Source organism: Hetaerina americana, unplaced genomic scaffold (assembly GCF_022747635.1).
Source record: "Hetaerina americana unplaced genomic scaffold, ioHetAmer1.1.p SCAF_44, whole genome shotgun sequence".
Taxonomy (NCBI): domain Eukaryota; kingdom Metazoa; phylum Arthropoda; class Insecta; order Odonata; family Calopterygidae; genus Hetaerina; species Hetaerina americana.
Window position 1 is genome coordinate 2,725,450 of NW_027287030.1, and position 18,418 is coordinate 2,743,867.

Genomic DNA, 18,418 nt, shown 5'->3' on the forward strand with positions numbered 1-18,418 from the left:
CGCCTCAAGTTCCGTTGTAGTGCTAGAGCGACAAATCATTAGCTACAGGAATAAATATTCTTGCATCATTCAGCCAATGACTTGCATATGAATTCCCAGCATGATAATTCCGCGTGGCTATTTTATTTCGAATCCCCCATATTCTACAAAATACTATTTAACTTTCCTGTATTGGGATGGTGGGGTGGCTAACGCGCAGGCTTCCCACCGAGAGGGTCCGGGTTCAAATCCTGGACCCAACAAATATTTTTCAATGGTATCCCCGATCCCTAATTGAGGTGCTTTATGGAGAGCACTTTGAGTGAGTACGACGTCCGTCGGATGGGTCGATAAAATAGCGGACCCCTTGGCACCTTACGACATGGAAAGGCTAATGCCGACGCCGAGTTTCTCTCCACCCATCCTTTCCTATCCATCCCTAATGGTGCAAATCACCTTAGCTGTCGGTCGTCTCCCTTAAAAACGACTACTACTCATATCGGGATCTGTGCCCCCCCAATTTATTTATTCGTTATTATTGAATTAGTAAATATATTTTATACCATAGGCTTTCACCGATTTTTTTCCATTGTTCCTCATAGTAATCCATATGAGTTGAAATGACTGGCTTCAAGGACGCAACCAACTATACGCGTACTCGTCATTCACCGAACGTAAATATTTAAATTGCGAATGATACAACAAAATTTGTAAAATGACAATTGTAGTAATTCAGAGAAACATAGATCTTTTCCGCGATATAATGGAGAAAATTTCCATGTGTCCTCGGTTGGTACAGTAATGATCTCCTTGACATAATAAATATAAATTAATAAGGTTGTAAATCTTTTTCTCTAGACTACTTATAAAGTGGCAAACTCCCACAGGGAAGAGTATGTCAAAAAATAGGATGCAAAACAAGGACCGATCAAGGAATTTTTTAAACTTAAGAGAATAAACCTAGAATTAAGAAAAAAAAGCGCTGCATTCTTATGGAGCGCTGTTCTCTATGGACAATGAAAAAGACAGAGGTATATTGAAACCTTTGAGATACATCTTCATCAAAAGAAGGAGAGGCTAAGTTGTGTATAAAAGACTATAAATGAGGAAGTACTGGAAATACACGTTTAATACAGCATAAGTTACATATTTCTCGTTAAATTTCTCTTTTGATTTTCATACGAAAAAAGCGTCTGCCAGGCGCTCCAGATTATTGAAAAGGAATTTTACAACAATGGCATGTGCGTTAGGATATAGAACTTCCAAAACAGCGTCAAGAAATGAAGTTAAGTCTGAAAATGTATTCAGCTTTGATGAATTTATTACTGTGGCAATGTTTTCTATCGTTTTACGAATATTCTGAACATTATTTTTGAGTTGGCACTATTATTTCACCAAACACGACTAATATTATGAGGACTTTTCAATGAAGAGTGACCATAAAAATTTTAATTTGCACAACTTTTGTCCAATAATCTTATGTTATGTTGTAAGCTTAATGCGTAGGTATATGTTGTCCATGTTTTAGCAACTGTGTCCAGTATAACGTACGCGGCAGCATTTGCAAGCTGAAACATTTTCAGTTCGCCTACACCTTTTGATGACGAATATCGTTTTCCACGATTCGCATTGGGGAGCAAGAAAAAACACAAGGAGCCAGGTTTGGACTATACGGAGATTGAAGGACACACACAATAATAATTTGCACGCGATAATCGCAATTTCCCGATGGGTTTCGCGGAGCCCACCGCGCACAAATCCGTCCCATGTGAATTTTTTCCGCTACCAACAAGCGGGTGGCGCCCCATGTAATTTCCATATTACTGAAAGTGTACCACACGCTGTTCCACGACCTTTTCTAACAATGATAACAGAGGTTTTAATCACCTAATGGAGTTTAAGCAGTGACCGGAGCTCCAGATCCACATTCCTTTGGAATTGATTGTTTTACCTCTTTAAAGATTTTTAACTGTCTTCTAGTGTGACAATAGGGAAGAACTATCCATAAGCCTCCTATAGCTTATACAGACGTCGACTGACGACTTGGTCAGGCGATGGCAACATTTCAATCAGCAGGCATACAGGGTAAGGTACAGAACACTAGAGTTCGCTTCTGACAATGGGACCCTTTGACTTTATGTCAGTCAGAGGCACTTTAAAAATATACAATACCCCGACATAAATTCACCATTGTAACGAAATTGAGATTACGCGTTGCAATCTCCGCAATGCATTATCCTTGTTGACACTTTCCTATCCCAAAATATTCATAAAATTATTTTCTAATTTCCTACAGAAAGGAATATTGCGGTGGCCAAACTTCAACTGAAGACTTGCAAGAAACGATTATGTGTACTTTGTAACTACGAATTCGTGCCATAAAACCGTACGAGAAACTTTAAATTCATGGAGTTTTGATTGAAACGCTCAAAAGACCTCGCTACATACCATTCTCATAACATTGTACCCGATTTTATCAGCTAGAAAAGCGAGACTGTTGTGGTTTCCCGGTGACAAACACATTCATTGACGCATAAAAGAACATACGGCCCAGTTCAAATATAACATTAGTCAAAATCATGAAAGATCCCGACTCGTATCTAAAAGCCCGTCCACACTGGGGATCTATACCGTTTAAGTAAACCTGGACCGGAGAACAATTCTAACAGCTGATGAGAAATGATGATAAGCAGTGCTTTGCAAGTACACAAATAAAGAGCAATAGACCATGATATTTTGTCGAAGGAAGATGACCACTCTAAATAAAGTTCAATAAAAAAAAATAAAAGTTTCAAGTTCACGAATGCAATTTACCAAATGAAGCATTATTGAAATGAAAGGCTTGAATTGGTTTTTCCATATAAAAGTTATATATCAAGCCCTAAGTTTCCTTAAATATTAATTTTTTTTCCACAGTGCTTATTCTCGAAATTTTCATTTCCGTATGAAACAATCCCGCAAAGTTTCACTGCATAGAGTTAATCATATCCATATCATTGTTTTTCCTTGCAAAATTAATTCGTGTCACAGTCATGAACGATCGACTGTTTCGACTATCGATGGAATTTCCTTATTTGCGCAATCATAGTGTAATCTCTAATAATAGGTAAATATGACCACTCTGCCGCCGCTCCGTACACGAAGATAATATATTCGAAGTTTTTTTTTACATTGGGAATATGAAAGATTAGGTTCATTCTATGATATGGTAGGAATAATCCATACGAGTTAATAGCTCCCTATGCCATTGTGCTAAGGCTTACCATAGCCGTGCTTACCTCGATATACAACCGTAAATCCGCTTATTGCATATTTTTGTTAACGAGTGCCGCATTTACGATAAGCCTTCACCCTGATGTTAAAGAGTTATAGTTTTATCAATATTTTTCTCAAATCACCTATATCGCCACGCTTTGATTGCTCACACGTACATGCTTAAAAGTGCACATTTGATAACTGAACTTTAGTCACTGAACAAAGCCACACAAAAAGGAAGAGCGAACTTTTTTATCGCATAGGTAAGACAATATTTTATCAATGACGCTCATTTAACTCGTTGATTCATGTATTGACGATAGGCGGGTCAAGAACTTCAAGAAAATTAGGCCATTTCCCTTATCGAGAGAAAATAGTAGTTTAAAAAATGCATACATATAACAATATTAATTTTCATCAACAAGTTTAGGATCATTCGTGATCCACACCCCAACCAAGATTGGAAAGTTAAACACCATTTTTTCCACTATTCTCTCAGATCTGAGTCTTGTATTCTATTGATAAAATTGGCCATCGTTTATTGCACACGAATTAGGAATTCTCCCCAATTAATAATCCACACCAATTTTCCCAAAATTATAATTAAAAATGTATACTTGAATATATTGACGAACAATTGCAATGAACTAAGAGGAAATTAATAGACTAATGATTACGGTACTTACAGAATTAGCAATGCTTAGAAAACTGATAGAATTTCTGATCATAATATAATGAGAGTGGCCTAAAATTCAGAAACATTTCAGTGAGCATTTTTTTTGGTCAAATTCTATGCCCATCAAATCATTCACAAAATTTTTGGTGGTCGCATCTGACGTCAAGAATTATACATGACCACCAATTACCATAAGGCGATATTGTGCTACAAAACTAAAGTTGTTAGTAGAGAGATTAATGCTATGGCTTATTTCCCCTATGCCTTTTAATTTAACACCTCGTGGTTACCAATGTCAAAGGGATTCTTGTTCTTCATCCTATATATAGAAACCACATTACCAATTTATTTTGACTTGCTGCCTTTTTGGAAGCTATTTTAAAATTCAGTTAAATTTATTTGCGCAAAGAGTCTATAAAATCCTCGAAACTGATACATGGCATGTCCTGGGAGCAGAGGAGAAAATAAGACTGGGGTTAATGCAAATGCAATGATGATAAAATGATACACAGAGCAACAAATGAAAGAGTACTTAGAAGAGTGGATGGAGAGGGCATTTTATTGAGGACACTAAATGAAGAAGAGGGAAATAAATTCACCACATCCTGGGGGACAACAGTTCACTGAATACCATAACTGAAGGAACCATAATGGGGAATACTCATAGAGATAGATGAACTTTGAGGCAGGTTATGGAAAATTTCAATACATGATGCAATGAGGGAATAAAGACATCGGTCAGTAACAGGAAAGCTGTGACAAAATAACACATGGATTGAAAACTTATTATGACAGAAGTTTTCATTCACTTTTATTTTGTCAATTTATGTCGTTTGTTTAATTTCTCAAAACATTTTGTATCAAAGAGAGTTATTCATGACAAGATATGATAACTGTTAAGTTTTTCCCCATACAGAAAGCGTAAAATTCACAGATGCACCACAATAATGCACAAGCAAAATAATTGATGCAATCATACAAGCGCCTATTCCAGTACATAACTGCCTTTTTTCTGATTTTGATAGCTTAAATTATTAATTTGGAATGTTACACATGATGAAAATAACTATTGGAATATTTTATTATCATGAAGTACAGCAATATTATTTCAATATTTAAGTAAATACAGAACACTAATAGTGGGAAAAATACTTCTAACATGACTTTGTCAATTTAAAAATAAAAAAAAACCACGTACACAGTAATCAACCCAAAGGTCAGTTTGGTAGGTGATGTTAAAATGCACCCTATACTAAGCCCGACAGCTTATGAAATTCACACATCAGGGTAGGTGGGCCAGTTGCTTTCCCCGTGACGTCTATGGTTTCCCAGGAAGATCTGGTACCAGAAAAGTCACACAGCTTGGGTGGAGCTGAGGGTGCCCTGAGAGGCATGCATGGGAATCAAACCTGGGCCCTCTGGTCAGTACTCCAACACTTTACCCCTCAACTACCGCATACCCCACTTTAAGTATACACAATGGGAAAACATTTTTGAAGATACATTTCTACAGACTTAATATCTATTTTTATAAATGAACTAAATATATTCCAAAATAATTAATGGAATCAGTATATAACATTTTTCAGAATTTCCTGCCGTGCACCAAGTGTTTTTTAAAAACTAAAGTATACTTTTTCCTACAGAGAACATGATCAGTAGATGATGATATCCTCAGCAGGAAGAACAAAATAAGAGTCTAAAAAGGCATAAAGTTCACAGCAGCCAATCCCTGAAAAATTACATAAGGAGAGCAAAAACCGCTGCAAATATCCTCACTCAAATATCGTTCAAAGGACTCTCACAGTTCACTAATGGGGTGGCAGTATTCATTCTGTCCACAGTGGAGCGGCAACTAGCAATTCTCTCCACTAAATATGGATTGGCACTCTGACAGGAGTACACATACTGTGCTGTTCTTTCTACCCTACCACCTTGCCAATTCTTACTGACATCATTCATGTAGCTATTTCTACCATGCTCTAATGTTGATTTCAGCCCAGAAACAATTACAATCAGCAGATTCAACTTCCCAATACTTTAAAATGAACTTTAAAGTGCTGTTCCAAACTTAAAAACATATTGACATGACATTAATGAGGCCAATCCTTATAATAAATAGGCCATTATAATATTTTTTCTCAGTAATAAAATTATGCACATCAAACCTCTAGTAAAGCAGGCAAACCATTACGTTTTACCTTGCCAACTTAACAAATCTGTCAGAGATTAATCATGCAACAAAAAATGTCTACCAAACAACTGAAATCTAAAATGAAACAATGTTAAATAAAGAAATGAAAAATGAAATGGATCCTCATCTTTCCCTCTAACCATTAACAAAGAGTGATAAAACTGTATACCTAAGTCATTATGTGTTTCCAGGTGTCCCTCAGGGAATCATAATAAGTCCTTTACTGTTCCAGATACACAAATGTGATTTGAATTTAGTAACAAAAGGACTCAAATTTAGCCAATCACCCAGGGATTTCCTTTTCAGGAACTTAGACAGCAATTCATTAATGGTACTGCGGAACGGGATCCAGAATTGAACCCAAAAAATGGTCAGTAATACCACTACTTCTTTAAGTACAGATGAATAAGCCTCCAATTACACACTTGGAAGACTTGTCCAACGGGATATTACTTATCTTGTAAAAATACGACGAAAAATCACACTTAAGTACATTAAAAACTACACTCACTGTCATCTTGAAAAAAAATAAAATGTCTGCCGAAACCTGGTGGTGGTGGGTAACGTCCCCGCCTGCCAACCCAGAGGTCGCAGGTTCGATTCCTGCCTAGGTGGTTTTTCCTCTTTGAAGGGCTTGGGTGCACATGATTGTAATATTTTTATATCATTGTTCTTTGTCAAAGTCTGATTTAAAAGGCCAAAGTGCTGTTTTCGGGCTAATACAAAATAAATAAATAAACACACTGCAATGTCTAATATTAAATCCTCTGGCTACAAAGAATTAATGCTAGGCTAACCTTATTTATTATCAAATTTATGATTTTCCATTCAACAACTTCTTTTTGCAACCAATGCAGATGGCAGGAGCCGGGGTTATTTGTGGTGGGAAAGGAAATGAGAGATCTTGGGAAAGCAACATGACCCACGTCAGTTAACTGTGGGCATTTACAGAGTGTGGATAGCTGCTGGACTGGACCACTGTTAGACAGTCACGCCACAAATTCCCAATGCCACTTTCCATGGAGCAATGATATGCAATAAAATTGTGCATTAAGCTTGGAAAATTGGGTTGGAGACGAAGACCATGGTGAAGGATATAGATGGAGAAATGTCGCAAGTGATGTTTTCTGCTTCTGTTAACAGAAGAGTGCAATATTCGTAAAATCGCAATGCATTCCATTCTTACTGAAGATTTAGCCAATGAGAAAGGTGTGCCAAAATGGTCCCCAAGGTGCCAGAAGACCGCTTGTGTGACAATCTTGGACTTGGACTTCATGGAGCACAGTGAAAATGACCCAAATTTTTTAGAATAGGTGGTTCCTGGCAATGAGACAAGCCTTTGAGAACGGCCAAAGTATCGTATTTTCCCATTGACAGTGTGCACCTTATGTATGACGCTCAGCCAGAACTTTGTAGTTATCATGAATTTGTATAGATACCACGCGCCCAGGGCTTCATAGTTATCTTTAACATGTATAGAGGCCACACATCAGTATTTACATAAATAACTGCACGTAAAAATTACATTAGTGTGTAAAAATACGTCTATATCGGATGTGTGTGAGTAAAAATATGTCAATGTTTTGATTTTTTCAATTTTCATTACATAACGTACATCATCATTTTTTCGATCATCTGAACATTTTTGTAAAGACAATGCGTGCGTTATCAATGGGAAAATACGGTATATCCCCTTTAAGTACCATTTTGGGCAGCTGGATTATGTCAAAGAGGCCATTATGAGGTGCCTGATCCTGTTGATGCCTTACAGGAAGCATACCACAACTACCAAAAAGTACTAGATATGGTAGGAATCCAAGGAAAGCAAAAATATTGGCAACAAAACATGATTGGAAAGGGCATGTCAATGACTGTAATGGTAAGAATATTAAGCAAGAACAGTATGGGAGGGAAAAGATAAAAATATTAGATGGAATAGGATAGTACACGGAATTGAGATGGGTTTACTACAGTGCTGGTCGTCACTCTGTGTCGTGCTGAACGGAAAAATTATATTTTTGTCTTTGCTCATTCAAAACTGCCCTGCAATGTGCGTTTAGATGTAGACAGAGGGAAGGAAGAGTTCCTCCTCCTGTATGCAGAAGAATGCGGACGTGCAGAAAAGTTTCTGAATACATGATTGAGCTTTTCATGTTTCTATCTAAGTTTGAATTGGTCAATACAATCTAACTCCTTCATTTGTCATTATTCACATCCATGAGATATTTGCAGAATACATATATGATGAGTGTCTGTGTATTTATATATATATATATATATATATATACATATATTTATATATATATATACATATATTTATTTATATATATATATATATATATATATTTATATATATATTTTTATATATATATATATATATATATATATATATATATATATGATTTCGTCAATGTAACACCGAAGTGCGGAATTGAACCAGTTTCAACAAAAAGCCTTATTCATACAAATACACATGGACATACAGACAGACATTTTAAATAAATGGCAGCCATTAATCCAACGGCACTGATAATATTTGTTTAGATTATAATCTCAAAATCTTCAAAAAAATACTTTTTCTCCCTTATTGAAAAAGAACAGATGAATTTTTTTCATTATTGATGCTTGATTTCTTTATTTCCCTCTGATATTTCACATTCCTGTTTTTTGCCACAATAGTTAACTTATTAAATGTAAGAATCTCTGAATACAAATTAATAGTAAGAATCTTTTTATTTTCCTAATCCAATCAATCGGGTTGGCACCAAAACCTATTCATAGCTAATGTCTTCATTTTACGGAATATTATTTCTGTAATCCAATTCTTTTACGACTAAACTGAATGGACTGACAGTATATTTGGATACTAGCTGTAGTTTCAGGCTGATCCATGCTGAGAGTATTTTTTTAAATGTTTGCCGCCATCAAATAAGGCATCTTCAAAGAGCACTCAAGTGTTTTCTGAGATGACGCTAACCGTAATTTGCTCAGAATATTCCAACTGTAGACCACATCCGAGTCATCATCAGCTAAAGCATTATATTTAAGACAATAAAGAATTCAAGCACTCAGCTACTTGTAAATTTAGCAACCTTAATTAAGTACACCAATTTTGGGAAGCCACTTAGCTCTTAAAATACTTCGACTAAATTCACCTAATATTCTCTAACTTTACCTTCCTACACTAAAATCGGACATGTTGCTTATTACCAGCTAACTCAGAAGTACTTCATGCTCTGAGCTCACATGTAAATAAAAATTCTCCGCAGACTTTATCAAATAATACAAAATAATTTGTCAAAAATTATAAGAATTGAAATATATTAGATGAGGATGGACTGTCTCGAACTTAATATCAATGGTGACTTTGATATAAAGATGAAATTAAATATTAGACAAGGAGAACATATGATAAGACTGTGTCGAAGGACTTTCTTACTGGAATATTTTATGTGATTGAGTGAGAGGAGTAGGCAAAATACTGGGGCAATTAAAATAGCAAAAGGGGAAATTTCCACAAATGAAAGTCATTGCGCACACTTTTAATCCAAAAAAGCAAATATTTGTAGCACATGAATGCCCAGAAGTGGACTTTCAGAAAGGAGGAAGGCGACTTGAGAGAGTACATAACATGGAAAATATGGGTATTAGGTATTTGATGAGGGTCACACAATTTCAACACAAAATTTTTTCACAAAAGCAGATTATGCAAATAGAGGAGATAAAATCTTGACAAAGAGAATGCAATGTGTAACTATTTCCAGTGCAAATATGAAAAAATGGTCATCCTCCTACCAGGAGGTTATTAGAGGGGTTCCCCAAGGATCCATTCTGGGGCCACTGCTATTTCTGTTATACATTAATGATCTGCCAAACTCATTAAATTGTGAGGTATTCATGTATGCAGACGATACCAATCATCTGTTAAAGCAGGCAGGAAATGTGGTTCTACCAGCTCAGGAAGCTGTCACAAACATGGAGAGTTGGTGTTCTAATAATAAGGTTTTAATAAATAAGAGTAAATCATCCTATATGCTGTTATATACGCCACAGAAGAAAATTGACTGTAGTCCATACATTAAGTTTACAGACAACAGTCTAGGACGTACAACAGGTATTAAATTCCTTGGTTTGTTCTTAAATGAATGTCTTAGTTGGGATAGTCACATTGATAATCTTGCATCTCAAATTGCCTCTGGTTGTTATTTAATCAGAAGGATGAAAAAACTTACGAATACTGACACAGCCATAAGTATATATTATGCACATGTCTATAGCAGATTGAAATATGGCATAGTGGCATGGGGAAATTCCCCTCCATCTGAAAGAATTTTTAAACTCCAAAAGTGGGCAATAAGAACAATTTGTAATGCTAGTCAAAAAGAGAGCTGTAGAGGCCTATTTAAAAAGCTGAGGATTATGCCTCTATCCTGCATTTATATGTATGAATCCATATTATTTGTAAAAACTTTTGAAGGTAAATTTAACTTAAAAACAAATAAAAATGTGCATAACTATGATACCAGAAAAAAATCCAATTATGTAACAAGTTCTCATAAACTTTCTATGTTCAGCAATGGGCCTACGTATATGGGTTGTAAATTATTTAACAATTTGCCAATAGAATTAAAAAATGAGCAAAGACTGGTGTATTTTTAAAATTAAATTTAAAAAATATTTACTTGACAATTGTTTTTACAATGTAAAAGAATTCTTGTTTAAATGACTGTTTATATTGCTGTATGATGTTTAAATCTTGTAATATGTACTACTATTTTAATGTATATTTGACAAGGCCTATATATGTACTAACATATCAACAGGACCAATAAATTTATTATTATTATTATTAAATGAGATTTAGACACAAGTATGACATCACTGGAAAGGCATCAGTGATTAGAAAATTAATTCATGAAATAAACAAGTACAGTAAGAGCATAAATGCTAGGAGTCAAGTTCAACACTACTGAAGAAGTTAACCTCTTAATACAACAAAGGATGTATCACCATACAGATTTTGTAGGATAATGGAATAAGGGTAAAATGGAAGCTAACCATTGATGGTAAAACAACATTCTATGCGATTCATGTGTATTATATTCTGACAGATGGACAAGGAAAATACATCGCAGCAGTCTCTCTACTACCCATCCTATGCTACCTCCGACAAAAAATAAGTCCTCATAATATCCCCCAATACAACATGGGTTACCTAGAAAAAGTCACTATTTTGAACTATTTTTCCCAATGTAGCTTCTATTGAAGTTCCTAAATGATACCATTGAGCATAAGGATACAGACAATTCAAGTTCACATTAGATATAATCATTAAATTACTTCAAAAACTCAATTTTGTACAAAATGGAACTCAAATATATACAGCTGGTGAAAAACATGTTTGCCTATTTTACATACATATATTTAAAATAACTGAAAGTATTCTAGCTCTATATTGAATTCGTTTGCGTACGCAAGTTCATCTATATCTACGCTAAATACTTAGATTAATACAAACGACAATGAAATAATAATAGAAATAACTGCGAAAATCAGCCATAATGCTATAAATCATTCATTTGCTTTTTCAATCGTTCCTAGCTCTAACACAATTATACCTTCCAGAAACCCGTGAAGATGTTTCCAAAATTTGAAATACGCCACTTTCGAACAATGATTTCTTTTTATTTATGAATCACGATTTCGGCTCAAGTCGCTGAATTTTAGGTTTTTATTCCTTCCTCTAAATGACTCCACCAATGTTTGAGACATGGAAGGTCAATTTATTCTAACAAGTACAAATATTTAATCAGCCACCTGCATGTCACAGATCGAACGTTCAAAAATCACACGCACAATCCCAATCGCCAGGTTATCAGGTTCTACTTCTGGTAAAAGTAGACGAGTGCAACGTTAACAGTTATAAACAAACTTAGAAGGGCCTATGAAAAAGTTAATCCTGCAAACTAAACTATGAATTCAACAATCAGTACTCTACATAAGAATCAAACATTACACCAATGGTTATTAAAGTCCACAAGGAGTTGAAGAACTTTCCTGAAATTCAGTACCGCAATTTTGTTGGGTACATACTCATTCACTATAAGATTTGTTTCAGACAAAGCTACGAAGTCAAAATATAACACAACTAAAGTCAATTTAATATAAATTCCAAACACACTGGTTAGATAAATCATAAGGAGGAAAACAGGTGCTGATGACAATTTAGTACCAACCTACTATCCACTAAGATGCAGCACCCCAAATTACAGAAATGAACACTCAATTCCCAAAGGTCACCGCGTTGTATTTCGGGCACTCTTTAGAGCTAACTAAAAACATAAGACTATGTTTACCTCATCGATGTTTTCCGATTCGTCCTTCCCATTTTTCCCGTTTCCCGGCTTGCCTTTGGCAGGTTCCTACAGGAAGCAAAATAAAGATTAATGACACTAATCACTTCCTTAATTATTACGGGCAAACACTTCTTATTGTAAATTGCTTATATTTGTGACCTCATGGTGGTTGTACGTTATAGCTCTTCCTGACATGACACGGCATCAAACGTTACACCCTCAAATGTGGAGACATATAGCAGTGTCTCTAGATATGATACCAAAACAATGATTTTTATGATATTCTCCGATAGTCTACAAACAACTTTATTTCGGTTCTTTTTCACGTACCTTATCCTTTTTAGTTTTATTGGGCATTTTCAATCGTATAGCACAACTTTTCCTCCAGTGAAAGGACACCACTGCTTAGAATAAGCAGGATTTTTGCCATTGGCCATGAAAGGTCACGTGGGACAGCGTCAGTTGTTTATTGATGAAGCATTCTGGGATAGAAATTTCAAGTAACCATAGAAACGGGATGTAAACAAGTATTCGAACATAGAAATTGAATAGGAGAATACCTTCGAAATCTTGAGTGTCATCATGGGTGTAAGTTTTAATGCATTAATTTGGAATTCATCCTTTCAGTTGGATTGGCATGTAATCATGTTTGGTGATAGCGAAACTCAAATTTCAAAATTTATTTTTTGCCACACCCCAAATTTAGAAAGGAACCACGATCAAGGAAGCTATAAAGAATTGGGAAGATAACCACGGCACTCCCGCATCCGAAGCAACGGAGGTTCTTCTTTACTTTCAGTGGCCTCCTATTGAAAAAATGGACAATTCATTGACGCAGTTAACCAAATGTCAGTACGTATGACTGCTGAAATAGTCTTAATATAACTCATCACGCGGTACAAACTCATAATATTCAGATACTCTCAGGGAAAGCGCTACCTTATCTTTCTTAACCAAAATATGAAATGTATTTGGCACATTGCAATGCAGTGAGTATTACTCATTACCAAGGGAAAGTATTTTCTGTGACGGCCCGATGGGAAATTCACCTTGACATAAATTTTACAATGTGCTGCCCTGCAACAAAACCTAAATTCAAAATAATTAATGGTTCAAATGAGTTCCATCAATGGTTATTACATATTTCGTTTTCTTTAGAAGAGGCAGTTTGTATTGCCAAGAATTTGGTATCTTTAAGTAGTTACCAAAGGTTGCACATATTTATTTTTGATATTTAAAATTTGTAAGTATCCCATGTAGGTATCATATTAGGACAATAAGTTGATACATAAGACAATAATTGATATCTCATCATTCGCATATGCTTTCGTGGGAAAATAAATATGTTGGTTCCATGAATAAATGCACCATAACCGACGAGGACCGCAAAAAAAACCTGACGTTGTACTTGAAGAGCTGTGAAAATAATCCCCAATTCTGATGCAGAAGTTTCTAAAACAAATACTCCACCTTATACAAGTTTCATTGTTAAGGTTCTCGGTATGTGTGGCATCTTGGCTATGGGATGCATCCTTTTACCTTGGCACTTTCTCTCTTATTCCAAAATGAGGAGGGTATTTTATGAAAGATTATGGAACTTCCAATTGATACAGATTATAATTTTTAAATCAAATTTTTATTTAGCCCTTTAATTCATTGCATCACAATAGTAGATAATTCAAAATTTGATTTTTTAATGCTCTCCATTTCTAACTTCTATGATTGACGCTAGTTATCATGATTTCTTGTGTATGCGTTGTATGTTACTTGCGATCGGTTTCGACCCAGGCTATTTTTATAGCACAAATCATCATCAAGGGAATTAAGAAGGAACTACTTTTAGTCACAAATTTTCCGATTTGGTGTATCTAGTGTCTATTATGTACTCTGCCATGAATCCCCAAAACACCAATGGGTTTGTACTATAATTATGTTGTTAACATGAATTTTTGCTTTAGTTACCTTTCTCTAAGAAGCTTCTCATCCTCATTGGACGTCTTTTGAAGTGTAAATGAGTGGCCATCAAATAATAATACATCAACTGACAATTCAAGCTATACGTGCAGTGTGGTATGAAATGTGAATACAGATTATTAGAGCACTTCAAAATTTGTAATACCATTTTTCCTAAGATATATCAAATCATTAAAGAATAAACTTGCACATTATAAATTCTTACAGTACTGCAGTACCAACCACAATTGTAAAAACCAATTTTCTAATTGAGCCATTATGCCACACAAAATCCTGGTTACAAAGTGAGTAAAGAAAATGCAAGCTAAGAAAGTATCTACTTATTCTTTTCCAGGAAATTATCTCTTTCAACAAATATGATTGATAAGATATCTGGCCTTGGAGGAATGAAAAATTTAAAGATTCTTTCTTTGGGAAGAAATTATATTAAAGCTCTAACTGGACTAGTAAGTTAAGTTTTTACCATATTAAGGTGATCATCTGCTCTTGAACCATATATCCAGTTTTTAATATAATGACAATCTTCTCTTATATTCATAATGCCTTATTCATCATCTGCTCAATCACAATAAATATAGAAATATTGGGAATATCCTCCAGCTCAGGCATATAAAGCAAGGTTTGAAAATTAAGTATTAAAAATGGCACAGCAGCAGAATAAATGAATTCATGCAAAACCACAAAGATTAGATACATAAAATAAATCCTTGGCCTCAAGCTCGTTTCTCAAATCACGAAGGCCACTTGAAAGTTTGACCCAGAGTTAAATTTCCTGAACTGAACTCCTTTCTCTCCACTTATTACTTTTCTCATTTGAAACGGCTATAGTCAGAATCTCGTGAGTTATTTCATGGCAAAACATCGTTAAAATGTGTATGTAGCATTATGTAGTGCAGTATTTTTAATCATACATTAAATATAAAAACTGAGCTAGGAAGACTTGTAAAGTGACTCCCGGCTTTCAATAAGTTGTTTCCCAGGAATTTCAAGCACTAATACTTTTGAATTTAACTTCTGCTATGGAAATATGACCCAAATTATTTTTCAAATGCTAATATCCACTGGCAATTGCACACTCCAACTTGAGTTCATTGGTGAAATCAAGTTCAATGATGAAATAAATTCATGTATAATTTCGTATGTTCATACTTACCTTATAAATAGGAGCCACTTGGAGATATGCTGGAGGAATTATGGATTTCATACAACATGATTGATAAGCTACGAGGAATTGGAGTTTTAAAGAAACTGAAAGTCCTCTACATGTCAAATAACCTGGTAAAAGAATGGGGAGAATTCAACAAATTGCAGGATCTCCCACTGCTCGAAGATTTGTTGTTCGTTGGTGAGTCACGAGTCTCTTTATAAAGTCTCTCCCCCACATTGATTGATGTCATATTCTTCTAATTCACAATATGCTCCTCCAAGGCAAAACAAAAACTTATGTTTTGTGAACATTGCCATTTCATCTGTATACCCTAATTATTGAATTAGATTTAAATACTTTTTTAACCAAATGAACCTCATCCACTAAGCTTCACCAGTTAATGCCGAGGGAAAAACACTGGAGAGAAAGTCAGTATAAATGCAACATACCTGTATTGTTTAAAGCTATTTTGTCATTTCTGGAATAATTGCCTATTAGTTATGGATATGGAGTTCTACATCAACTTCTTGAATCAAGAGAATTCCTATGATAGGTGCTTTTACATGAGTTTTTAAAGCCATACCATAACTCGTTAACTCGGAATGTGTGTGAATGAATGAATATCTTGATGAATGGTCAGGAGTACCTAATTAGAGGAAATAAACAAGAAACAAAGTGTACATTCTGTTCAGAGCTCCACTCATTATTTCAGCTTAGAAGGATACTACACAGTAAATCTTAGAAGGGTAATAATAAACCAAGGTTAAACACACACAGTAATCAACCCGAAGGTCGGTTTAGTAGGTGATGGTAGAGATCACCCAGTACTAAAGCCCTATACGGCGTGTGAAAATTCACACATCAGGGTAGGGGGGCCAGTTCCTTTCCCTGTGCCGGTTATGGTTTCCCAGGAAGACCTGGTACCCGAAAAATCACATAGCTTGGGTGGAGCTGCAGGTGCCCAGAGCGCCTTGACCGGGAATCGAACCCGGGACCCTCCGGTCAGCAGTCCAACGCTCTACCCACTGGACTACCGCGACCCACTACCAGGAAACCAAGGTTAGGGTACTAATAAACCAAGCATTAAAAAAACACAGCCCTAAGAAAAGCTTATCAAATCTCATAAAAAATTGAATTAACTGTATCAATTTACATGGCAATAAATAGTAGAGAATGATCACCAGTGCCACGGACATCTCTCATTTGGGTCAAATTAGATGAAAAAATTTTCACAAATAATTAGCTTCACATACTTCATTATGTACAACGATATGTATCGCATATTATAGGATCTTCTGCTACTGGCAAGATACATGCAAGTTATTTTATAATTAATTTTCTTCATTGTGCAATTTGTGCGAGATTTTTGTCTTTTCTCTTTGAGCCAATTAGTTAAAATTTTAGTCCGAGCTAAGACTTTGTGGACACAATAATAAGAGATCTTTCTTTTGTGACCTCTTGAAGAATGAATATTTAATCATTTTTTCAAGCACATTTAAAAATGCCTACAATGATAAGTTTTGACTCTGACATGAATGAATACAGCTTTAACTGTAACTAATACATCATATTTAAAATATACCCATGGAAAAAATGTCTCAAGGCAAATTAAAATATCTTGACATCATGATATGTCCCAGATATGTTAGCAGGGTCCAGTTTGATTTCAAAAATGCTGTGTAAAAGTTTCATGACAAACATAGCCAATGGTATCATAGTCTCTGGGGAAGTCAGTCATCAACTAAGTTAACTAAAATATTTACTATTCAAAAGAAATTGCTTAGCTCCATGTGTAATAAACCTTAGAGAGCCCACAGCAGACCACTCTTTCAAAGCCTTGCCATATTAACAGTCCCTTGTGTGTTTATTTACAATTCAGTAATTTTTGTAAAAAGAACATGGCTCTATTCTCATCAAATAATGGTGCACAAACATGAGACCAGGATAAGAACTTATCTGTGTGTAATATCTGCTACCATGGCATTGATGACCAAGGGACCTCATTCTCTGTGCGTCAAAATGTTCAACAAGTTTCCAGTTAGTTTAGAAAATGAGAAATAATTCAATTTTTAAAAAGAAATTGTTTATGTACTTATGTGAAAAATGTTTTTACAGTGTGAATTACTACATCAATTCTGGGTAATATTGAATTTTATATTGAGCACAGAATTATGCACGCAGTTGTAATTATTAAGTTACTGTACATCTTGACGTACCGTGTGCAATTACATGATGTATGATATTCTTACCATAATTGGGGAAAAAAATTATTATCATTAAACGTAACCTTTCATTTGAATTTTGTACCTATTATCTATTAGAACCAAAGGAAGTCACCCCACAATAAATAAGTCAAAGAATGATTTATTCAATTCCAACAAAAAATTATGGCATTAAGCTGAAAGTTTGAGAAATTTCACTTTTCAAATTTCTCCTAAAAATTGTAATGTCACCTTTTACGTGATCAGTCAAATCATATTAAATCTTGTATGCTTAGCATGAATTATTTCATAATAAACTAAGTAGGAACTTGCAAGTTTTGTTTTTTACATTACAACATGAAGGTCAAGTAGCCTATCCAATATTGGAATCTGAAGTGAATATATTCCTTTTACTCTCATTGTTGGTTCATCATATATGTTTTAATTTTGCAGGTAATCCATTACATGAGGCAATTGAGGAATCTGCATGGAGAACCGAGGTAATGAAAAGACTACCCAACTTAAAAAAACTCGATGGAGTCACATGTATTCATGATTTACCTGAAGAGGAATGAAAGGCAGACATTTGGAATGATTTTTATTACCGTTAATTTACAAATTTGATCACCACCATTA

General features: G+C 35.0%; 2 protein-coding genes across 2 annotated transcripts in view; one reads left to right on the top strand and one right to left on the bottom strand.

Moving 5' to 3' along the window:
* wrd (Protein phosphatase regulatory B subunit well-rounded) overlaps positions 1–12,902 on the bottom strand; it is a 367,100-nt gene extending 354,198 nt beyond the window's left edge. Inside the window, exons 1-2 of the mRNA XM_071591240.1 lie at positions 12,791–12,902; positions 12,461–12,526 (exon numbers count right to left, since the gene is read on the bottom strand). Coding sequence (XP_071447341.1) covers positions 12,461–12,526; positions 12,791–12,817 — 93 coding nt within the window. The 5' untranslated portion in view covers positions 12,818–12,902. The remainder of the gene's footprint in view (positions 1–12,460; positions 12,527–12,790) is intronic.
* Positions 12,903–12,940: 38 nt separating this feature from the next.
* Positions 12,941–18,405, top strand: LOC139692902 (dynein axonemal light chain 1-like). The gene is made up of 5 exons (XM_071591218.1): positions 12,941–13,048; positions 13,167–13,312; positions 14,769–14,880; positions 15,599–15,779; positions 18,236–18,405. The coding sequence occupies exons 1-5, from the start codon at positions 13,043–13,045 to the stop codon at positions 18,355–18,357; spliced, it is 567 nt and encodes a 188-aa protein (XP_071447319.1). The 5' UTR covers positions 12,941–13,042; the 3' UTR covers positions 18,358–18,405.
* Positions 18,406–18,418: the final 13 nt, after the last annotated feature.